Below are 26183 nucleotides of genomic sequence, written 5' to 3' on the forward strand. Positions count from 1 at the left end.
AGTACATAGTGACAGTGCAGAGGGGCGGGTGTGTGAGCAAGGCGCGCAAGGATAACACTGCTATATTTAAGGATTTTCCATCTTCACTGTTTTGGGATCGCATTGGAAATTTACTTCTCAGTGTTTTATAACAACCATTTTGGAAGGACATTTTGTGGCGTCTTATATTTATTGTATAGAGGCTCTCGGGAATGTGACTGTACGGATCTGAAGGTTTTTGAGGAAAAAAGACACATGTCTGACAGTGGCATGTGCGGATAAATGTCAGCTGTGTGTTCTGATTTCAAGAAGATAGCAACATTGGATATTTTGAAGACGTTTTCCTTTGTAAATATCTGGATTTAAACGCAATTGACATGGCCAATATGAAGTCCCGGAGGTGAGATGATGGATCTTATAAACTGAATAAAAATACTATTTAAAACGATCAGATTTGTTATCTAATGGGTTGTGTTGAAACCTGTAGATAGTGTGCTGATCTCCAATTTAACCCAAAACATCGAGGTATTATTTGAGTTATGAGTATTCTAAAGAAACTTTTGGGTTTAAATATTAGTTATTTGTGTTACAGCAGAAATTGCTATGGGAACGCAAAGCTCAAATGAACAATTATTATTAATAAATTTCCACAACATCATCTCAAACGTTTATAAACGATGATAGTTTACATGGTGTGACAGTCGCAATGACGCATCGCGTTGCACCTGCTGACTGACCAACAAGATTTCATCGACATCCTAATAAACGGGTTCAGTCTTTTAAAATGACTTATTTCTTATTGCTACTACCTCCATAATGTTAATTCTTGTCAAATGTAATTTGTTTCAAAGGTTTAAGATCACTTTATTGTGTTAGCATAAATGCTACCAGTTAGCATGGTCTACCGAGTTTTCTATCTAGAGTGGACTAGCATGCTAACATTTCACTGAACAAAGTAAATGTAACCTGCTAAGTTAACGAAATTAGTCATCGGTGAGTTAAAACGTTTGAATGCAGTTACTAGTGAGAGTAATAACTAAACAGAAATGAGGGAAGGTGCAATTATTGCGGATTTAGAGGATTATGGGGTATTAGATGAAACGAACTGTGCCCCGCTGCCTTAGTATGGCATTACATAGTAATAACACCATAGCATCACCAATTATTTATAAAAATAGGTTACTAATGCACATCAAGAATATTTTGTAAGATGATTATTAGAAAATATTGTGTTTTTGTCGAATTTTAACACTTAAATATCTCATTAAAAATCTGAAAAATGTATAGTAAGAGTTTGCTATGTTACAGGTACTGGAAATTAACATGTATATTTTGTTAATAATGAGCTGAAAAGCTGTAACAAATTAGTCAAACAACTAGCCATAAATCTAAACCTCATTCTAACCCTAATTATATAGTAAATACACGTATTTAATCATTATTACTCAGTAGTTAAAAAGTTGCACTAAAATGGCACCTTAAAATAAAGTGCAATTTATAAATTAAATATATTGTAAAATAAACAATATAGCCTATTTTAAATGTGGAGGTACTGTATACAATAAGTATTAAACTACATATTAAATTTTATTGGAGTAATAATAGAGTAAGGATATTCATGCTGTGCATAATGCTTGCCACATAATCACTTACTGGCGTCTAGCTGGTTTATAAAACTGTGTCTTATTTTCCAAACACATGTTTATAAAGGAAGGTGACGTACAGCTTTCTTTTTGTGCCCATACAAACATGACCATAATGTTATTTATGGGTCAGTAAACATTTGAATACATTTTTCAATGTGTTGAGATAAAATGCACCTAAATACCTAAAATTAGTATTTTGGGTGTACAATTTTTACTGTTAGGAAATATATGATTCTGTTTGAATAGAAATGAGAAAAAAAAATCATTGTCTATTTTAAGTCTTTAAAAAAAATGTGTGTGTGTGTGTGTAATAAATAGAACCAGCTGCAGGCCTTAATCTGACTGAACGCATTAGTAGTTTGTACAGACTCTATTTGAACTCAATTAAACACTGTGGCCAGCCATTATTTTGCTTGCCTCCTGACTGAATGATGCAAGCGCTGATTACTTCCACATATGAAGTAAATGGGCTTGTTCATCACTTCAACCCTTCCTGAAGGGTGGAGATCATATTGAAGCAAGTTTCTTAAATGAAACGCTTCTTTCATCGGGTGATGTGTAACAACGAGAGCCAATGTTTCAATGATAAACAAAGAGAGAAGGATTTTGAACTTCCATATTTGTACCACTTCAGTCAAAATTGGACTTCGGCCTAAATAAACACCTAACGCAGCTTTAGACATTACGTGAAGGCATCCTAATAGAATGTGCTCTGGCATATTTCTTTAATGATTAGACTTCCTTGACTTGCTCTTTTCGAAAATATTTTCGCTCTACAGCAAGCTGTAACCTTTAACCATTGGTTAAATGATTTTCCATTAGGTTTGTGCTTTGGTATCCCAGGGAGAATTTACTACCCACTGGTGTTGATTAAATACTTTTTACCGCACTGTGTTGGTGAAATGTTACCAGGCAACAAGGCATTCTCATAGCCTGAAGTCTCTGGAAGAACGTCTGTCACTTTGACTGTATATTTCTATGTATGTTAATAAATAGAGTTTAGATGCATGGAAAACATAAACACCAAAGCTCTGGAATAATGCTTGAATTCCCTTATGTGGCTTGTATTGCCTGCTTGGAGACTAATTACTCTCAGGCATGTCCTGTTTAATGAGCCGCCTGTTTTTCTAAACGGTTTACATCTTGTATTTACAGATGAGCGATCATGCTCATCTGTTTAAACCATTGGCATCAGACAGTTTGAGCGAAAACATTTCTGATTAGATTTATTTTTTGTTAAATAATTTATTTTCTGTGCTATGTTTGTGTTTATGGCTGCAGTGAAGATGAAGACGAAGATCGTCATTCTACGGACCCTGACAGCAGAGAACCCAAGAATTCTAAAAGGACTCTGTGCAAAATTAAATGGTCCCGAGATGAGGTATGCTTGTGTTTGTAATGTTTAGTTGGGGTTATACTTGGAAGCTCTGTAATGAAACAGGAAGGGGTGGGAATTGCGACAGCGCTGTTAGTGTTGCTGTCTGAAATAGAAAACCTCACAATCTCTCTTTCATGCACAGGATGAGAAGCTGAAGAAGCTTGTTGAGCAACAAGGAACCGATAATTGGAAATTAATCGCCAATTATTTCCCAGTAAGTAACGTATATTGAATCTGATGCTAAAAAAGTCTAAATGAAATGTAAAATATTTATTATTGTATACATTATCTTAAGTCTTGTTTAGAGCTGTTCTTTATCATTTTCTAGCTCTAGGGCTACACAATATAATGTTTCAGCTTTAATATCGCAATGTGATCATTCGCAATAGTCACATTGCAGGATTTGCAATGTTGAATTTTGTAGTATAGTTTATCATTTGCATGTGATTTTGAGGCCTGGAGGATTTTATAGGCATTCAGACACAAGAAATTGTACTGTTAGTAACTTTAATAATGATTAATTTTATTGAATCATTGTTATTTTTATACAGTTCACAACAAAATACTGTTTGTTTCAATTGTATCTGTTTCTTTTTTGTATTTATCAATATTTTAATTTGTTTATTAGATATTATGCAGATGCACTAACCTACAGAATCATACCAATCAACCTAAAATTATGAATTCTTTTTAAATAGAGATATTTAAGTCATCTGGTTAAATTGTATTCATATTGCAAATTATACTAAAGAGATTAAGAAAATGTTCATATTCATTCAAATGACAACTTGATTCATTATTTGTTGAATCAGTGTTTTTATTTGAATCTTTTGAACAAATAATCTATAAAATCTATAAAAATAGTTTTAAATGAATGATTTAGTGACTCACTTAGGACTCATCACTGGATGAATCAACTTTTTTGAATGAATAGCAGCATCCCAAACGGCACACTATGTACTTATGCACTTACACACTCAACTGCATAGTATATGTGTGTAGAGGAACAATATTGGTTTTTTTTACTAAGCGGAAATTCAAACCGTTTCCCTGATGATATTTGGCGGTTTCCAAATTTGGAAATAAATGACCAAAGTACCAAATAATACTTGTCACAAGTATAACTACAGTCACCATAGGGAAGTATAATGAGTCTTGTAGGAGAATTTTGCTTTCACTATCCAAAATAAATAATCAAACATCACTGCCCAAAAGCTCCGCCCCTTCCGTTACGTGACAGTGGCTGTTAAGTGCGTGAAGTGTCCATCATTCCACACTTCGTTTTACTGGTCGAATAAGTGCATCATCCAGGTAGTTAAAGCGCACTTATTTTTAAGAGTTTGCAGTGTAAACGGACTTCCTACACTATTTATACTACAAAATGGTGTAGAATAGTGCATACGTATGCGATTTGGGATGCACCTTATGTCTTGAACAATGACAGTTTTTATTCATTGACTGTTTATCAAACTAAACATGGTTTTAATGATTGATTTAGTGACTCACTCAAAGACTTCACTTACTTCCTTACTGTATTAATTGTGTTTTTTCACAAATCTTTGGAATAAATAATTTAACAAAACAATAAATCTTTTTGAATCATTAATTGATTTACTCACTCAAAGATTTCAGTTGTTTCATTACCTTTAATGAAAAAATATTTTTTAAATGTATGAAGAATTTAGTTTACTGGTGTAAAAGTATGCTTGATTTAGATTCATTTGCATGTCAGTTGCAATGTTCACTGTGATTATGTTTAATAATATTACATTTATTAAGTCAACTTTTTTATTGTCATCTAAATTTAATATTAAAATCTATTTTTAAACACACAGTTTAAATCTAAATTATTAAACCCCATTTGAATATTATTTTTAAATATTTCCCAAATGATGTTTAACAGAGCACGAAAATTTTCACAGTATGTCTGATAATATTTTTTTCTTCTGGAGAAAGTCTTATTTGTTTTATTTCGGCTAGAATAAAAGCAGTTTTTAATAATAAAAAAAACATTTTAAGGTAAAAATTATTAGCCCCTTTAAGCTGTATATTTTTTTGATAATCTACAGAATAAACCATCGTTATACAGTAACTTCCCTAATTACCACAACCTTCCTAGTTAACCTAATTAACTCAGTTAAGCCTGTAAATGTCACTTTAAGCTGTATAGAAGTGTCTTGAAAAATATCTAGTCAAATATTATTTACTGTAATCATGGCAAAGATAAAATAAATCAGTCATTAGAAATGAGTTATTAAAACTATTTTGTTTAGAAATGTGTTGAAAAAATCGTCGCTACGTTAAACAGAAATTGGGGGAAAAAATAAACAGGGGGGCTAATAATTCTGACTTTAACTGTAGTTATTTAAAAACATCCCAATAAAAGCCACATATCAAGATTTCTAACTTTAGACTGAAGCGAACTGTTGCAGTGATAAGTCTGGATAAAATTTCAGCCGAACTATTGTTAAAACTAGATTGTTTTTTTAGCGACAGACCTGTGTGTTAGTAAAGATGATATTATAGTTATTTGTGTACTTGCTGCAGGTGTTAATATGGGATGTTGTTGCTCTTTGACAGACGAGGACAGATGGTCAATGTCAGCACCGTTGGCAAAAGGTGCTCAACCCGGAGTTGGTGAAAGGACCCTGGACAAAGGAGGAGGATCAGAGGGTAAGATGAGCCGGGTGTTCAGTGTCCTCAGAGGAACATGGAGATGAATGAGTAGAAAAATGGTGAAGGAAGGGGAAGGGTGTGATGATCTCGTTTTCTTGATTCAGCATTTTTGAGTGCAAGATTTTGTCCTTCTCCTCTACATTCCAAACTACTAAATGCCTTTTTGTTCCCACATGCTGTTTTAGATATGCATGAACATTCTAGAATAAATTTAAACTTTTGTAAACACTACAGTTCATTTTCTGCCCAGTTTAAAACATAGTAATACAAATATAATAGTAATACAAAAGTAGACATAGTACTAGACTACCAAAGTATTTTGAAAGAATCAAAAGCTTTCTCAAAAGCTGCACATATTTGATTAATAGTACAGTAATAATAGTACATATAGTAAGGTGTTATTGCTATTTATAATAAATCTTTTTTTTATTTAATGTATTTTAAAATGTAACTTATCACAAAGTTGACTTAGCAGAAGTCATTACTTCAGTCTTTAGCGATCCTTCAGAAATAATTCTAAAATACTGATTTAGAAATATTTGAGTACTCAAATGAATACTCAAGAGACATTTGAGTACAGTATAAATAGCTACAGTACTAGTTATAAAGTTTAGGTAAATAATATAAAAAATGTTTATTTTATTCAGCAGTGATGGTTTAATTTGAATATTTAAGTGGTTTAAAAGTGACATTTAAGTTTTTTTATTTATTGCTGAAAAATATTTTCATTTTAATTAACTGCTGTACTTTAAGCTTTCCAATATGTTTGTGGAAACAGTAATATATTTTTCAGCTCTCTATGATGAAATACATATTTTTTATAAACAACAAAAGTCAGTCTGAGGCAGACCTTTATTCAAAAGAAACTTCAAATGCACCTGATTTCTGTAACCCTGATGAAAGCAAGTGTTTGCCGAAACGCGTTGGCGCAGTATTGAGGAATAACTATGTTAATAAAGACTTTTTCATATTTTTTCCACATTTTTCGAGTGCCTTGGACTGACTTTTGCTTTTTATTCTGCTGAATCCCTTACCCAGAGCATGACACATTATTTAAGCTACCCCTGAGCACTTTTTGCTTAATTTTGGATATATATTTTTATGTTTTAGTGTCACTTATGATCAGTTTAAACCATCCCAAATTTATTTAAATAAGGTAAAAATGCTTTTTCAAAATAGTTATGATTTAAAATAATTGATATATTCATTCATTAATTTTCCTTCAGCTTAGTCTCTATTACAGAAGTCGCTACAGCGGAATAAACTGCCAACTATTGCGGCATATGTTTTACACAGCAGATGCCCTTCCAGCTGCAACCCATTACTGGGAAAATAGTTCATATATAGATAGATAAATAGATTCAAAACTGACTTTAGCTCACTTTAAAATAATAGTTTGTGCAATATTATGTTAGCTCAAAGACTAGCCATAACTGTTTTTATTTGGTAAAGACTAAATGATCCTGACATATTTTGGAAAATGGTTGAAAGGGTCATTTATATGGTAGTTTTCAGCAAAGACAATATTTTATAAAATCTATAAATTTAACAACTACATTTTATAATCTATAAACATAATGTCAAACTTTGCTAGTTTGATTCATTCATTTTCTTTTCGTCTTAGTCCCTTTATTAATCTGGGGTCGCCACAGCGGAATGAACCGCCAACTTATCCAGCTTATGTTTTACGCAGCGGATGCCCTTTTAGCTGCAACCCATAACTGGGAAACATCATACACAAACACTACACAACACTACACACAATTTAGCCTTCCCAATTCACCTATACCACATTTTTGTACTTGTCGGGGAGCACCCGGAGGAAACCCACACGAACAAGGGGAGAACAGGCTAACTCCAGTTCACACAGAAACTCCAACTGACCCAGCCAAGGCTCGAACTAGCGACCTTCTTGCTGTGAGGCGAACATGCTACCCATTGCGTCACCGTGCCGCTCCAGTTTTATTCAGTTTAATGTTTTATATCAGCATCAAACATTGTTAGATGACAAAGTGTTTATTCTGAACATCTCTACAGGTGATTGAGCTTGTTCATAAATATGGACCCAAACGGTGGTCAGTGATTGCTAAGCACTTACAAGGGCGCATAGGCAAACAATGCAGAGAGCGCTGGCACAATCACCTCAACCCAGAAGTGAAAAAATCCTCCTGGACCCAGGAAGAGGATCGCATTATCTATGAAGCACACAAACGTCTGGGTAACCGCTGGGCTGAGATCTCAAAGCTCTTGCCTGGAAGGTAAAAATCAGTCTAAATCTGTGCTGAATATAGAAGGATGCCTGTGTGCTTATATAGGCTGGAGATTGACGTTACTTCACTCTTATAGAACGGACAACTCCATTAAGAACCATTGGAACTCCACCATGCGCAGGAAGGTGGAGCATGAGGGTTACTTACAAGAGGGCAACAAGAGCTACAACAGTGATCCAGGCCAGAAGAAACGTCCCAAATCCAGCCCGACTGTGGAATATCCACATGACCAGAATCAGCCAATATTGAGCGGCCAATCACAGGTGATAACACATTTGAATCTGTCGCTAAAGCAACTTTAATTAGTTTAGGGATTCATTCTCACTATTAACTAGTGACTATTAAGATATTTGTTGTTTGTTAGGACTTATAAATTACGTATTCTGCATTATTACACGGCTGTCTGGAATACTCCATTCTGATTGGTCACCCTAGTAGCAAAGAATTCTGGCCCAGATTTGGCATAAAGCTGGCATAGCAGGCATTCATCCGGCACTGGCATACAGCATGTGGGCCAAACATGTACCGGGTTTGGCAGAGGTGGCACCGTCTTTAAGGCGGCACACAAGATTTGGGCCAGATAAAAAACGTAGTATTTGGCCCAGATTAAAAATGTGATAAGTGGGCCATTTGAGTTTGGCCAGTCTTGACCCACATTTAAAATACACTAAAATCATTTTTGAGTAAAGAAAAAAAATTCTACCAATCAGGTCACTTTGAGAAAAAGCATGCCCATAGTGTGCCTAAAGCGCATCACTCCATGGGTTTATCAATTTCATTGCAATCGTGACACACCAACCTATCTGGCCCAGTTCAGGCCCAGTTATGAGTTATTAACTTGGCTGAGACTTGGACCAGATATGGTCCGTGTTTGGCCCTTGTCTGGAAGCCAGATTTGGTCCAGTCATGTACCGTAATTCACTGCGGCATGTGGGCCAAGCAAAACCTGATTGTGTGGGCCAGAGCTGGGCCAGAGAAATTTTGCTATGTGGGCAGTCACAACATTTCAAGGTATGTTATCTCGAGATAACCACTAAATAATGCAGGCTCATCCAGCAATTGTGAATCACATTGACTGTCAGTAAATAAGTTCAAATCCATATACATATCTTCATTTATTTGTATCTGCTTGTCTGTCACATTGCGGTTTTTGACTGTTTGGCACCATCTTGTTTATGAATAATACGGTTAGTATTATTCAACGGGTTTAATTTCTGTCAGCTTTGCGTTTTGACTGTTTGTTGCCATCTTGTGGTTGAATAGTGTGCTGGTTAGTGTATACTCTATCAGCTGTTTTAGTTTCTGTCAGATTTGCACTTAAACAAAGAATTACTAAACTATTACACCTCAGAACAAGGTTTTGTGTGTGATTTTTTTATTTTTTTTTGTTTGTGGCAGGTAGCTATGTGATGAGCAAGAAAAAGTACATCCAGGTTGGTTGTTTTAGCAGAATAAAGCCCTTCAGTCCTATACAACACTAGTAGTGATGGGTTGTTCTTGAATGATTCGAGAACGTTGAGTCCTCTCAGAGATTTGTTCATTCGCATATGCTCAGATTTATGCAGGTATAGCAGAAGATTAGTTCCTTTTTCAAGCCTTCTATCGGGTTTGAGTTGTTCATTCGTCACATGAAAGACAGAAGCCAATCATTTGCAGTCAGAGCGAGAAAAATATTTAATCAGTTCAACTCTCGAGTCCTCAGTTTGAGTAATTCGTTCATCACATGAAAGACAGGAGCCAATCATATGTAGTCAGACCCGGAAAAAGATTTGATCTGTTCATTTCTGGAGTCCTCGGTTTGAGTCGGTCTTTTATTATGTGATAGACTCCTTTCGTCAAGACTGTGTGCGTTGGTTAAGCATATATGGGACTGTCTGTGTAACAAGAACAAACCACTCAAATTTAAAGACCTGTCAGATGAGATGAGCTAATCATTGACAAAAGACCAGGTAAACAATAAATGATTATCTTCTCTTTCTTACAGCTTTCTAGTTATGACTTGTTTGTAGTGTGATCAACGTTTTGGTGTAGTTGTAGATGAGTTTGGAAGCAACATTTTAATAATATTTTGGCAAATTGAATGAAATGACTCGAAAAAAGATTCGTTCACCTTTGCTGAACGAGACCCAAAGGTACGAGTCAGTAAAATGATCTGATCTTCCCATCACTATACAACACTGCTCCACTTTGCAATGGGCCGACAATAAGCCTTTTGGGCTTTATTCTGTGATAACAACCTCCTGGAGTACTTTATCCATAATTATTAAAAACTATTAAATGTAGTTAATGGTTTGTTAATAGTGAGAGTTGTACCTTAAATTGTCTTATTAAGGTTGACTTTTATTTAAAAAAAATTGTTTTCAGTAAAGATGCTAAATGTTTTTCAACCAATAATGATAGCCGATTACTGTGAGTCATGTCTAATGATGGGATTTTTTCATGATAATTTGTGAAACAATTAAAAAAAAAAAAATTGAAAAAATATTAATTAGCTAATGTGAAGTATTTAGTACAGTAAACATTAAGAACTCTCTTATCGTGTTTGATTGGCAGCCCCCCAGATATCCATACAGATCACAAAGTGCCCAGTGCTTGGAAAACATCAACGTACGGATCTCGAGCTTCGTCTCGGTAAGTCCCATGATGCATTTCCCACAGCATGCTTCAATCTTCTCTGTATCTCTGAACTTTCTTCTTTCTGAAGTCTGTTCTTCATCTCTATAAATTAAAAACGAATCAACTCATATGTTTGTGTATACTTGTTTAATCTGCATGTGTGTGGTGTGGTGTTTTAAAAAAACCTGACTTTCACCAATGGAATGTTTTTATATTTGTATTGTAAAATCAATTCATTTAATAACGTCAAAAAAAGGCCCTAAAAAGTAAAAAAAGGCTAAAATGTTCAAATGTAGGCTTTAAAAAGAATTGAAGCTGAACTATCCCTAAAGTTAATAGAATTTGTTCATAAGACTACTGCTGTCTTCAATATTATGTTTAGTTTGAATTAACTTATTTGTCTTGAAAGTAATTTAGTGATTCTATGTTTTCTTGGTTTGTTTTGTTGTTGTTTTTCTTTGTGGACATTGCAAATAGACCCTAAATTTAATTTATTGTGGTCTGTATTGTGGAACTACATTAGAAATAGAAATTCTAATACATTAATTTTGCCCAATTAATTTGCCCAAAAGTTAAATGTTTACAATTTTGTTTTTATTCAGCCGATGTCCTAGCGTAGCTTAGCATTAAGTAATAGACTATAAGTCACAGCCATATCAACCTGCAGCCCAAAGACTGGCCAGTACCTGGATGGGAGACCACATGGGAAAACTAGGTTGCTGTTGGAAGTGGTGTTAGTGAGGCAAGCAGGGGACACTTAACCTCTGGTCTGTGTGAGTCCTAATGCCCCAGTATAGTGAAGGGGACACTATACTGTCAGTGGGTGCTGTCTTTCGGATGAGACGTTAAGCCGAGGTCCTAACTCACTGTGGTCATTAAAATTCCCATGACCTCCCAATTCCATCTACATCTGCCCTTACCATCATGGCCTCCCAATCATCCCCATCCACTGAATTGGCTGTATCACTGTCTCTCCACTCTACCAATAGCTGGTGTGTGGTGAGGGCACTGGCACCGTTTTCTTGTGGCTGCTGTCGCATCATCCAAGTGAAGGCTGCACACTGGTGGAGGTGTGGAGAGACAATCCCCATAATTGTTAAGCACTTTGGGTGTATGGCCATACACGATAAATACGCTATATAAATATACGTTACATTACATCACATTAGCATCTCACTAATTTTTTTAATATAAAAAAATAATTTATTTATAATTGATAGTTTTTCCTATTGAAAGCTTGACTCTATAAACTTGACTCTAACCATATCGACCTAGAAAATAGCAACTTATAATTTCCCATCAGTCTTAGAACAACATCCTAGTAACTACAGATGAATTATGCTTCAAATAGGACAATTATCGAAACTCTTTTAAAAAAAGTTTTGAGCAAGATGCTAATAGTTTGATCCAATTAAATGATTTATGCTAAGCTAAGCTAAAAGTGCTCCCGCTACACTCAGAGATTGGCTGAATAAATTAACTCTAGGGATCTCTTGTAAAATGAGCCTATTTCCAAATAAAAGTGTCCCTTTAAAACATATGTCTCAAACTCTATTCCTGGAGGGCCGCAGTTCTGCACAGTTTTGCTTCAACACTATCAAACACGGCTCATCTAAAAAAAAAAAAAAGAGTTCAAAAGAGTCATGAACACCTTCAGTAGTCAGATCAGCCGCGTTTGATCAGGGTTGGAGCAAAACTGTGCAGAGCTGCGGCCCTCCAGGAATTGAGTTTGAGAAATTTGCTTTAAATATCTTACATTTGACTATGAAGCCTGCTGAAACTCTGTACAATAACTACATCAGCATATAAATCAGCCTTTTCCTTGGTGAAATTGAGGACCTCATAAAAGTCTTGTGAAATTGTCAGTAAACTTTGTCACCGTCTCTCTTTGCGCCTCTTCGTTCCTGGTTGTTCCTCTTCCTCACAGCCGTTCCACGACGACCCCGACAAAGAGAAAAGAATTAAGGAGCTAGAGCTGTTGCTAATGTCAGCTGAGAGTGAAGTCAGAAGACAGTCGGGGCCCCGTGTAAGAAACACTGTGTGTGTGTGTACGCGTAGAGTATCGCTTTAGACCCCATTGCCTCCCTTCATTCCCATCCTGCTCATTTCTAACTCATGTCTAGCTGTGCTTCGCCTGCACTCACTGTCCACCTGCTTCACATGTAGTTTGGTTAATTACATTTATAGAACAGGACCGCATTGAAAGTTTCACTTTTTGTTAAATGCATGTTTTAACATTTTACTTTTATTTGCATTATATTGACTCTACATGTTATTTCCATCATTGTTCTATTCATTTTTTCAGTATAACTAGTAAAATTAAATAGCATAGTTAATGTTATCTTTTTGTAAACATGTTTTTCTTTAAGTTAATTCTGTCTGTTCGAAATATATTTAGTAGTTTTGGTGACAAAGATTTTATTTAATTATTCAATATTTTAGATTTTATTTTATTTTCTTTTAAATTTGAAAGACATGTCATCAACAGTTTACAGCAGGGATCACCAAACTTATTCCTGGAGGGCCAGTGCCCTACAGATTTTATTTCCAACTCTAATCAAACACACCTGAACCAGCTAATCAAGGTCTTACTAGGTATACTTGAAACATCCAGGCAGGTGTGTTGAGGCAAGTTGGAGCTAAACCCTGCAGGGACACCGGCCCTCCAGGACCGAGATTGGTGACCCCTGGTTTACAGCATAAAATAAAGCAACAATAATATTTTACTTAAACCTTGAATGGTAAATCCAGAGAATTTTTTTCCATCGCTGTTCATTTTCGTTTTCTTGTTGTTTTCTGCCATTTTAATTAGTATTCTAGTTGTAAGTTAAAAGGCAAACAAGTAAAAAAAATTAGAAATACTTTCTTGGCAACATGCTGAAAGAAAATTTTAAAAAGTTTGAACCAAATTCTCTCTCTCTCTCTCTCTCTCTCTCTCTCTCTCTCTCTCTCTCTCTCTCTCTCTCTCTCTCTCTATATATATATATATATATATATATATATATATATATATATATATATATATTAGGGGAGGGGAAGAAAAAAAACAATGCATTTTAATTCTTACTTTAACAATTCTAAATTAATTCTCAAAAATTTCTAATCGATTCTGTATTCAAATTAGATTGCGATGGTGCAGGGATGTGCTCTAAACAGAAGTGTTGACAAGCACATATACGTATGCTACTGAATTCACTTGATTTGGACTGATGGATAATTACAGGCGAGACGCAGCTCTTCTGATCCGTTGATCAACCAATAATTGTGAGAGCTAATTACATAATAAATGTACATTTAATTTTTCTCCTATTATCCATAATTTCACTTAACGTTATAATCAAATAAAAGCATTTTTTTTGGAATGAGGACTCTTTGTTCTTTATAATTGCTCTTTGTGATCTGGTGTTTTTATCTTGAAATTTTAATAAAGAATAATTCTTTAATAAAAGAAATAAATGTTTAATAAAATAAAACAATTTTGATGACTTGATGTACTGTCACACAGAGATTCCAATCAATAATCAAAAGCATGGAAACTGTAATTCTGGTTAAAATGACATAAAATTTTACAAATATTTGTAAAAATAAAAAAATGTTTGGTTAAGAATCTTTTAGGAATCGGCTCATGACCTCCAGAATCGGATTGTGCTCAGAGATTCCCACCCCCAATATTATATAATTAATATATATTATTATTATGGCATCACAGTGGCACAGTGGGTAGCACAATGCTTCACAGCAATAAGGTCGCTGGTTCGAGCCTGGCTGGGTCAGTGGGCATTTCTGTGTGAAGTTTGCATGTTCTCCCCGTGTTTGCGTGGGTTTCCTCTGGGTGCTCCGGTTTCCCCAACAGTCCAAAGACATGCGGTACAGGTGAATTGGGTAGGCTAAATTGTCCGCAGTGTATGAGTGTGTTTGTGAATGTGTGTGTGGATGTTTCCCAGAGATGGGTTGCTGCTGGAAGAGCATCCGCTGCGTAAAAACTTGCTAGATAAGTTGGCGGTTCATTCTGCTGTGGCGACCCCAGATTAATAAAGGGACTAAGCCGACAAGAAAATGAATGAATGAACGAAAAACATCTTAACATTATAGCATATAATCTCAAAGTAATATGCAGCATCGATATCATGACTGAATTAATGTAGACTTATTGATTCTGTGATTTTATTTATTGTTTTATTCAGTTGAACTTTCCCTTCCACTTCATCTTTTGGTCATTTCATGTGTTTTATCTCACTCTTTTCCTCACTGACGTCGATGATTGTTCCTCTGCAGAATCCAGAGAGCTACTCGAGCTGGTCAGACAGTCTGCCTGATGACAGTGTGGAGAGTGTGGAGGACAGAGGTGTAGAGGATGGCCGCTCCGTCTCCATACCTCTGCCTGTCTCTCCGAGCAAGTTTCTGGCTGCTGAAGCCAGTGCTGTTCTGTCCACACTAGAGACCATCCCTGAGTTTGCAGAGACCATGGAGCTCATTGACTCGGTAAGCAGAGTACGTAAAGATACACTTTCTGTGTTCTAAATAAACTGATCAGGTTATAGGAAGTTTGTAGTTTTTAACTAGTTTTTAACTAGTTTATTCTGCTTTTCTGATAATAAGAGTGATATTTAAGTGTCATTAGTAATTTGGTTGTGTTTTAGATATTTTTATTTTAATATCATCTGTATAAAATGTCAATTTAGCTTTATGTCAATAATAGTTTTTAATTAACCAAGATTTGTCAAGTCAGTTTTATGGTTTTAGTTTAAGATGACAAGAATAACCCTGGTCAATAATCAAGTGTGCAATGTAAAGAAATCCATTAAGTACAGAATGTAAATGAATTGTTTTAGAAACTGCCTTTGTTTTTGGATGTCGTGTACTCTCCACTCTTAAATGAATGTAAAACTGTATAAAATTAGATATGTTATTGATTATATATTCTTATTTTTAATTAATTAATTTATTTTACTTTTTATGTACTAGTTGATTACTGTACTAAGAGATCTAAGCCAGGGTAGCACCATATTTAAATTTTGGAAGAAGGAAATTAGGTTATGAGCAATATTAGTCCATTGTGTTCAACTGATTGATCAGATTAAGAAATATCCCTCTGAAAAAAAACAAGTTTGAAAGTTATGATTTGTGAAAATGTATCATTGACAGCCTTATTTTTACCTGTGTTTAAACTAAATATGGGGTTTAACAAGACTAGGACTAAGACTACGTGTTTAGACTACACTGTAAAAAATGCTGGGTTCCACACTATCGATTTGAGTTGGGACAACATGAAGGAATTAAGTTAACATTTACGTTTTTACAAATTAAGTTGTTTGAACATTAAACAATCAAGTTCTCCTCCCAAAGAAACTCAGGAATTGCGTTGTTTCAGCTCATTTTAAATAAGTAGTTTGAAACAAACTTAATTCTTTGAGTGTAAAAAAATCTTATCAACTATGCAGATTTTGAATTGTGGCAATATAAATGTGTTTTTTGATGCTGTAGGATCCTCTGGCCTGGAGTGATGTCACTAGTTTTGATCTCTCAGAGAGCGGCCCCTCTCCGAAGCCTACAAACCCCGCTGATGTCTGTACAGAAACCCTGGCCTTCCCAATAAATGCTCCTACCGTCCAGACAATGACCAGACCATGTGCTGCGGTCAGCCAGGGCAAGTCTGGGACTCTTCCCAACACCTGCATGAACAGATTCAGCTCTCCACCAACCTCCATCTGCAGAAAGAAGAGAAGAGAGGGAGGAGATCAGTCTCCTGCTGAAGAAAGAAGCTGCTCTTATATTGACAACAGTGGGAACTCTCCAAAACACACTCCTGTTAAAGGCCTGCCGTTTTCACCTTCTCAGGTACAAAACAAAATCATAAACTAAAGCACCTATTATAGAGTACAGAGAACCAAAATGTTTTTTTTTTCCATTTTTTTAAGCGGTTAGTTGGATATTTCTCAAAAGCAGTAAACCGTTTATTCTGTATTCCAGTGATTAGGTGTTTTCAGATATGTAAAGAGATATTTATAGAGGTGATTTCTACACATGCACCTAAAATTTAGTACTCACTGATCATTTTTTTATTATAGTTATTTTAGTTATATTCGTTTATTATATCAAATTGAATCGTAAGCCTGTACATCTGTATCGAATCAAATTAGGACTTGATTAGGACACAATCAAGGACTGAATCAATACCCAGACCTAGTGGATTCATTCAATGTTTTTTTTTTTTTTTTCCAGTTTTTTAATGTATCTGGTGGCGAGCCCTTGAGCCTCGACAATCCTGCTCTCACGTCAACTCCAGTGTGTGGACAGAAATGCCTCCTCAACACACCGCATCAGAAAGAGACCACACCAAAACACCAGAAGGAGAATGCAGGGTCAGGGCTCATTCTTCAGCTTTGCTGCTGCTGTTTGAGAAATTTGAGATAACCGTGGTCTGAATCAAGAAATAACTAGTGCTGTTTTTGTCTTCAGTTTTAGGACCCCGAAACTCCATAAGAATATTGTTGTACACACTCCAAGAACGCCAACTCCATTTAAAAATGCCTTGGCTGCCCAGGAGAAGATGCATGGGCCATTAAGGATGGTGGTAGGTTTTAGTTTTAGTAAAAATAAATGAATTAATAAAAGACACATCGTTATTAAACAGACTACAGCAAGATGCATGAAAGAATAAGTCTCATGAAATCTGTTTTAAAAAAAAGAAGTTCAAAAATGAAGCCTTGGGTTATCCAAGATGTAGGTGATTTAGTCTTCTTCAGTAGAACATTAATTTAGTGGAAACTTATCATTATTGATTCATAAAATGAAAGTCGATTGGTCACCGGTACTTTGACAGTCAACCAAATCTAAAAATTATTGCATTTACATTTAAATGTATTCATGTAGCAGATGTTTTTTATCTAAAGCGACTTACAAGTGAGGAGAAAAGAAGCACTTCAAATCATCAGAGAGCAGTATATAAATGCTATGACAAGTCCAAGGTTGGTTTAGTTCTAGGGTGCCCAAACTTGGTCGTGGAGAGCTGGTGTCTTGCAGAGTTTAGCTCCAACCCTAATTACACACACCTGAACCACCTTATTAAGCTCTTTGGTATACTAGCGCTGTTTCCAAAATCACATACTTACGATATAGTAAGCTAAAAACAGTATGCGAGCCGAATAGTATGTCCGAATTCATAGTATTCGAAAAACAGCATGTGAAAAATTCCTGGATGAACTACTACTCCTGGCAAGGTTCTGAAGTGGGGATTCGATGGACGCTATGTCATGCGATAGAATTCATGAATTGGAGTGAAGGGACGTAACTGATGAGGGTAGGTCATGTGATCATGACAAATGACAGATGTAGTACATTTGAGTTCCATTCATACTTTTCACATTCATACTATATAGACCATACTTTTTTAAAGATTATGTGGTAAATTCAAATTTAAATGTATACCTACTTGAGTAGTAGGCGATTTCGGACACAGCCTAGAAACCTCCTGGCGGGTTTAATTTGAAGCAAGTTGTAGCTAAACTCTCCAGTGGCCCTCTAGGACCGAATTTGGGCACTCCTGGTTTAGGTTTGTCAAGCCAACTCACCTATGTGAAGCACACTTAGAATCACGCAATGTTTTGCAAAAAGTATTTAGTGCTTGTAAGAACGTATCTGAGGCATATGGAGAGAAAAAAGAATGTCGTCTACTGGTGGTTTGTCAAGCACACTCACCTGCAAGTAGACCACTAATGCTTAACAATGTTGCCAGGTAATTTTGCAGAGCGATGTTGCTTGGCTGATTTACTATTAAGAATGGGCAACAAGCTTTGTGTCTGTAACCCATTGCCCTAATTTGTTAACCCGTGTCTCACCAGATTGCCCATTTATAGTATCACTTCCCAAAGTTGCCCAGTAAAATTGCTCAAAAAGTTTCCCTGTGTACCATCAGCTTAAGAATTGCAAGATTTCCCAGAACCATGGAGTGTTGATGAGAAAGTGTCTGGCGCGTACGAAGAGGAGATCCCACTCACATGTGTGGAGCTTAATTACATTTTAAATAAAGAGCATTAAATCTATACAGCAAGACAATTAATTACAATATTCTTCCTCATAATACTTATTCCGATGATTGTCAATTGACCTTTACTTTTTATTCAGTTATTTGCCATGGCAGCAAATCTATTTAGTCATTTTCAATATAATATCTGTAGGGTCCTAAAAACAATCAGGACAAAGACATTCCCTAAAACAAACTTAACAGTCCCTAAAACAAAATTGTTTCATGATGATTCAGCCATCAGTGCTTCAGACGCTAATTTGCAGTTTTATATATTACCCTGGTGTGTTTAGCCCCAACCACTGGCACTTCTGGAGGAGGACATCAGAGAGGTCCTGAAGGAGGAGACCGGAGCGGACATCTTCACTCAAGTGCAAAACCAACTTCAGTACAGATCCTACGAGGTATTCGCCACTTTCTTTCGTACCCATTCACGCAGTCATGGACAATAGATATAGTGACAGAATTTCAATCTTAAAGGGAAAGTTTACCCAAAAAATGAAAATTTGCTCACCTGCAAGTGGTTACAAACCTCTAAACCTTTTTGATCTTCTTTGACTTGATAATAACAACTTTTGACTTTTGAAGTTTTTTTCAAAACACTGGGGAAAATAAGTATTGAACACGTCACCATTTTTCTCCGAAAACATATTTTTGAAGGTGCTGTTGACTCGAAAGTTTTATCAAGCTCTTAGGTATACTAGTGCTGCGTCTGAAATAGCATACTTCCATACCATATAGTAAGCTAAAAACAGTATGCTAGTCAACTACTATGTCCTAATTCATAGTATTCAAAAAACAGCATGTGAGAAATTCTTATATGACCAGGGCTTGACATAAAATTTTTTGATCAACAGCCACTGGGTCTAGTAGTTTTCCAACGTTACTAGCCACTCTCCATTTTCACTAGCCACAATTTTGTTGTAGAGAAAATATATTTTATATGCATAAATTTAACTTTGGGATGCTAAAATCACTTGATTTAGATTTTGTGTTATTTCCACATGCCTCCTCATTCATTTTACACAGTCAAGCAAAATAGATAAAGTGACAGAATTTCCACCCTAATAGGATAGTTTACCTAAAAATAAAAATGTACCCACCTTCAAGTGGTTACAAACTTCTAAACCTGATTTTCTGATGAACACAGAAGATTTTGATTAATGCTTAAAACCAGTAACAACTTTCACTTTTGAAGTTTCTTCAAAATACAGTGGGCAAAATAAGTATTTAACACTTCACCATTTTTCTCAGAAAACATAATTCTTAAGGTGCTATTAACTAATTTTTACTGGATGTTGGTTACTTACAACTAAAGAAATCCATATATACAATATATACGTTATGTTAAATATAATGAAATGACACAGGGAAAAAGTATTAAACACATGAAGAAAGGGAGGTGTAGAAATACAGTAAAAGCCCAGACAGCAGCTGAAATATTTCAGTAGTTCTTCAGCAACTCTCTGCTCATTACAGCAAGGTGATGATCAAAAACACAGCCGAGGAAACTCTCAAATGGATTTAGTAAAAGAAAATCAAGCTGTAGAATGTCCCAGCCAATCACCTGACTTAAATCCAATAGAAGATACAATATAAAGATCAGATTTGATAGACAAGATTTAATTTTACACTGTTAAAGTCTGTGAAAAAAAATCACCAGAGCAATGCATGTGACTTCATTCTCCATATGAGAGGCATTTTAAGCTGTCATCACAAAAAAAGCCTTTTATATAAAGTATGACATACTTTCAGTAGTTCGGTATTTTCTCCTTGTGTCATTTTATTGTTATTGCACGAGAAATAAACTCAAAATAAGTAGAGAGTGAGTAAGTAATGACAAATGTATAATTTTTGGGAGTACTATTCCTTTAAACCGAACACTATTTTTATTTGCTGTGTCTTGTGGGATTGACAGCAGATGGAAGCTCCTGCAAGGAAAGTGAGAAAGTCTTTGGTGTTGGACAGCTGGGAAAAAGATTGTCTGAACGTTCAGCTGTTTCCTCAACAGCAGATTAACAACAATGGAACAACGGTATGAGCATTGTCCTCCTCTTCTAGCTAAAGATGCATCTTTAGAATTGTAGTTTACGTTGTTTTCCTGCTACTTTTTTTCCACGTAGTCTCAGAGTGACGGCCTGCTGACCAGGTCCATGCTCATGATGCCATTAACGGAAAGAGAGGAGAACTCCTGCTCTCCTGAATCACTGAAGGATTCGCTTTCTGTTGTTTGTTCAGTCAGCCCACAAGGCAAGCGAGAAAACATGATCCAAAGGAGCCCGCTTTACCAAACACCCACACCGGTAAGTCGCTCTATTGTTCTTTAGGTAGCAAAAGGAAAGGATTTGATGTGATATTGATATTCCTATATTCATTGTTTTGGAGTTAGCACATAATTGCAGTGTATACACAAAATTGCAATAATGTGCTGTTTGGAAATAGATTAGTTCTAATAAACAATATTTGGGATGATATGTTAACCGAAACGCTTAAATAATTTAATATCATTTGTTCTAGTAAATGTAGTAAAGTAGTTATACAGTGGGGAATAAGTATTGAACACTTCATGTTGTTTTTAAAGGAGCTGTTGACATGGAATTGAACCAGAATTTGGTAAAAACCCAAACAATACAGTGTTTCCTCTAGGATTTTTCCCAGCTGTGGCAGCAGGCCTTTTTTTATACAGATCTACTAAATACTTGTGGCGTTATTTCAATGACAAATGTCATGAGCGCAGTATTAGAAGTCGAGATCACATTCATGTAATAACGTACATGTACGAGCATGTGAATCTCTGCTTGCGCACCGATTTCCTCTGCTCGTGCACAAAACTTCTTGCACGCCACCTCAAATATAAGCCGCTTCAAGAGCCTGCAGATCTTCTTGTGCGCTCTCAAACAAACGCTGTTGAGTGTGATTTAGTGCGTTTATGTAAAGAGTATGTCTCCAGCATTTATTAGATTTTCTAGGAATGTTTATGAATGTCTCTAATAGAACTACAGAGTAGCATTAATGCGTCCAGAAGTAAAGTGAAACGGCTAAACGTCATGTTTGCTGGCCTCACACATCACGCACCTGCCAGTCAGTCAGCACGTAACCTTAAAGGGTTAAACAAATGTTTGCGCTGTTATAATTCATTTACCCTATAATACGATTTGGTGCGATTATAACCTGCTATTAAAAAAATAAAATGTTTTGAATGAGAAGCTGTAATGTAGCCGTGGCGGGATGAATTTTGGTGTGGCGCCCCGCCATGGAAGAATGAATGTAGTGGAAACCATGATACAAACATAAAACAAAAGAAAATCTAAAACATTATTTATGTGTACCAATAAAATGACACAAGGAGAGAGTACTGAACTACTGAAATGTATTTAATACTTTATATAAATAGCTTTTTTAATGATGGCAGCTAAAGACGCCTCACATATGGAGAATGAAATCACATGAATTGCTTAGGTGTGATTGTTTTTTTCACAGACTTCAGTGTAAAAATCTTGATGGTTCTGTGGGTCTCGTCTATCAAATCTGATCTGTACTTTGAATTTGCTATTGGATTTAAATCAGGTGATGGGCTGGGCCATTCTACAGCTTGATTTTCTTTCTCTGAAAGTATATGAGTATCATTGGATCATTGTCTTGCTGAAATGTCCACCCTGGTTTCATCCTTATCATCCTGCTAATGTAGATGTTGTACTGAAGCAGCTAATATTCATATACAGTGAGAAAGGGCAGAGGGTTGCTGAACTACTAAGAGCCTTCAGCTGAATTTGAATTAAACAAATTATATTTTGTATCGAGGCACAAGGCACAAGGCTGGGGAAGGTTACAAAAAAATGTATGCTGCTCTGAAAGTTTCAATGAGCACAGTGGCCTCCATCATCCGTAAGTGGAAGATGTTTAGAACCACCAGGACTCTTCCTAGAGCTGGCCGGCCATCTAAGCTGAGTGATCGGGGAGAAAGGCCTTAGTCAGGGAGTTACCCGATAGTCACTCTGTCTGAGCTCAACCATTCTTCTGTGAAGAGAGGAGACCCTTACAGAAGGACAACCATCTGTGCAGCAATCCACCAATCAGGCCTGTATGGTAGAGTGGCCAGATGGAAGCCATGCCCCTCCTGGAATTTGCCAAAAGGCATCTAAAAGACTCTCAGACCATAAGAAACTCTGGTCTGATGAAACTAAAATTGAACCCTTTGGAGGAAATGCATTTGAATTCGAATTTGAATTGAATTGTGAATTGAATTGTTTGGAGAAAACCAGGCTCCGCTCATCACCAGGCTAATACCATCCCTACAATGAAACATGGTGGTGGCAGCATCATGCTTTGGGGATGTTTTTCAGCTGCAGGAACTGGAAGACTAGTCAGGATAGAGGGAAAGATGAATGCAGCAATGTACAGAGACATCTGAATGAAAACCTGCTTCCGAGTGCTCTTGACCTCAGACTGGAGCAACGGTTCATCATTCAGCAGGACAGTGACCCAAAGCACACCAAAATATCACTGGAGTAGCTTCACAACAACTCAGTGAATGTCCTTAAGTGGCCCAGCCAGAGCCTAGATCTAAATCCTATTGAACATCTCTCTTAAGATCAGGTCTTGAGAGGTACTGCAAAGAGGAATGGGCAAAAATTCCCAAAGACAGGTGTGCCAAGCTTGCGGCATCATAATCAAAAAGACTTGAGGCTGTAATTGCTGCCAAAGGTGCATCAACAAAGTATTAAGCAAAGGTTGTGAATACTTATGTACATTTGATTTTTCAGTTTTTTTTTTAAAATAAATTTGGAACAATTTCAAAATCCTTTTTTCACATTGTCATTATGGGGTATTGTGTGTAGAATCATGAGGAAATAAATGAATTTAATTCATTTTGGAATAAGACGGTACCATAAAAAATTGTGAAAAAAGTGAAGCACTATAAATACTTTCCAGATGCACTGTAAACTTTTCAATCTTGTTTTTGTTCTTCATTATAAATATTAATACAAATTTTAGACCTTTGGCCTTTTCGTATGATTAAAGTTTTATTTATTATTAATTTCATATTTTGAATTGGTTGTAATTGTTATTATTTCATCTATATATATATAATTTTTTTAAAGAATCAAATTAATTTTTTTGTTTATTTATATGTTTTCCATAAACATTCGATTTATTATGATTTTTTTTTTATTTGTAGTTAAATTGTATTTTGCAGTGTTTTTTTTAAATGTTTTAATACTTCAGCTTTTATTTCTTTTAGATAACAAAAATGATTTTACTTTTATGGTTTTATTTTAGATTAACCATGATCAACAGACCTATTTTCTCATCTAACAGGCCAACAACGAGTGGGATGCAGTGGTGTTTGGAAAAACGGAGGATCAGCTGATCATGACAGAGCAGGCCAGGCGTTACTTAAACCCCAACCCGACCGCCTGCATCTCCAGAGCTCTCGTTCTTTAAACAACACTTCTGCACTCCAGAAACCTCCCTCTTTTCTCCTTCTCCAAAACAATGACATTTAACCTCTCAGACAATCTGATGTAGAAAACAAAAACACTCACAACGATGTTTGCTAAACACCTACTGATATTAAATAAAACACACATGTAGCACTAGATTTGCCGCACATTTTAACGTAGAGCTGTTTTTATCCGTTTTTTTAGTCATAGACAGTGCGCTGAGCTTTAAGGGCTGCTTTTTTTAATCATACGAACAACATTTTTAAAGCTCTTTTAGATGTTTTTAGAGACTGGTGTCAAGAAAAGGGGAGCACTGGCAGTGTTGCACTACTGTAGTTGTTTGTTAGGCTGCGGAGCAGAGAGACAGTGTTGAGGAGTAACTGGATAGCACTTGCGACGTAATCCGCTCCAAAACATAACAAAGATTCCGTCCTGATTCTTTTTTATTTCATTATTTTATACGAGTAGGACACTCACTGAATGTATTGTATAGCGTGAATCTGCTAAGTTAACGTCTACTGGAAGGTACCTCACTCATTTAGTTTTTTATTTGTATTTTTGAGAGGATTGTTTCGCTCTAAAGTGAAGGTCGTTGATGTTAAAATTGCTGACAGAAGTCTAAATCCAGCATCTTCGCTGCTTATTGATCTCAGTTTAGCCGGAATCATGTTTTGGTACTGATATCAATGCGCTCCGTCGCACGTTCCAAGAACAGATGAGAGAGTGAGATTTTTTTGCTCAGAGCTGTAGCTTCTATTTATTAAATCTTTACTAATTTATTTATTTCAAATATATAAAAACAAAAAACTCTAATTATATTTCTGTTCTGTTCAAGATTTGACTACCTTCCGTCACATGTTTCCTGATTTCAAATAACACTGCCACTAATTTTTTGGCCTGTACAGTTTAACGTTTTATTTCATATTTCAAGTTCCGTCCGCAATTGGTTGACCGTAAAAATAGTAACAGCAAGCAGCATTCAGCCTCCAAATGTGGGGAAATTGCACTTTTAAATGTGTAAATGTTGGTTTGTCGTTAGTATCTAGTGTTTTATGCCCTCTGTAGTGTTTACATTTTGTTGTTGTGTGATTTTTAGCGCTGGCTGAATGTATTTAAACATATCATTAACAATGACATGTCTGATATTTGAAGGGGAAAATGGCATAAAAGTATTTCCTCTCTCCCACTTTCTCGCTTTAGAAACATGTTCATAAGATTTTTGCTCGCTGCTACTGGGAGTTACAGCAGAAATGGACACATGCACAATCGGTTAAAGGAAGTGTAGGACAAATGCTTTGCTCTAATACGAAGTGAAATGTTTTGATGTCTCGATTTAGTGTAAACTGAGATGAACCCATGTGAAATAGTTCCTGGTTGATTAGTCTGAAACAAACAAAAGTGTTTGCGTTGAGTTTGATTCAAATTGAGGAATGGTTTAGTTTATTTTTTTAATTGTAATCCAGATATTGAAATATAAAAACTGACCGTCTGGATACAGGTAAACACTACAAATGCGTAATCCTGCATGCAAAATAAAGAGAGATTCATTTATTCTGGCTCACGTAACGTTGTAGAAAACAGCCTAATGTGTTCGTTTGTCATAAATTTACTGTCAAAACGTCTGTCTTGTTTGTTGTCATTACATTTTTGGTGTAGATTTAAGGGGAAGCAAGTATATGTAGCAAACTGACATGCATGAAAACAAGCAGCACTCTTCCACTGACATGCAATGCGTTACAGAATTTACACGAAACAATTTTAACCTGCTTCTTTGATATTACAAAGCGTCCAATAGCCAAGTTGTCATTACCTAAAAATAAAAACAATATGCTCTTTAATATGTGGTGCTTTGTATTTTTTTCTTTCTTGGTCGTAGGTTGTTCTCTGAATTGTACATAATGGATAATAGACATGACATAGTTTGCCCAAAAAATGAAAATTCTGACATTCTGAGTCTATTCCTTCTGTTGTCAACAATTTTTTTCCCTAATATAGAAGTCCATGGCTACTGTCAACTCCTTCATTCATTCATTTTCCTTCAGCTTAGTCCTTATTTATCAGGGGTTGCCACAGTGAAATGAACTGCCAACTATTCTGGGATTAATGCAGCGGATGCCCTTCTAGCTGCAACTCAGTGCTGGGAAAGTTACT

At 35.8% G+C, this 26183-nt stretch overlaps 1 protein-coding gene across 8 annotated transcripts; it reads left to right on the forward strand.

Moving 5' to 3' along the window:
- Window positions 1–25870, forward strand: mybl1 (v-myb avian myeloblastosis viral oncogene homolog-like 1). Of its 8 annotated transcripts, none has more exons than XM_005162751.6 (16): window positions 1–379; window positions 2907–3006; window positions 3146–3217; window positions 5584–5676; window positions 7717–7937; window positions 8026–8212; window positions 10503–10580; window positions 12493–12591; window positions 14841–15056; window positions 16050–16403; window positions 16788–16927; window positions 17025–17139; window positions 18882–18992; window positions 20507–20623; window positions 20712–20891; window positions 23908–25870. In XM_005162751.6, the coding sequence occupies exons 1-16, from the start codon at window positions 357–359 to the stop codon at window positions 24031–24033; spliced, it is 2232 nt and encodes a 743-aa protein (XP_005162808.1). In that variant the 5' UTR covers window positions 1–356; the 3' UTR covers window positions 24034–25870. The 8 variants fall into 8 exon arrangements, with proteins under 8 accessions (XP_005162808.1, XP_017209495.1, XP_017209496.1 ...); XM_017354006.4 differs by having other exon boundaries at window positions 20510–20623; XM_017354007.4 differs by having other exon boundaries at window positions 14841–15047.
- The last annotated feature ends 313 nt before the right edge of the window (window positions 25871–26183 follow it).

The sequence above is a fragment of the Danio rerio genome, chromosome 24 (genome assembly GCF_049306965.1).
Source record: "Danio rerio strain Tuebingen ecotype United States chromosome 24, GRCz12tu, whole genome shotgun sequence".
Taxonomy (NCBI): domain Eukaryota; kingdom Metazoa; phylum Chordata; class Actinopteri; order Cypriniformes; family Danionidae; genus Danio; species Danio rerio.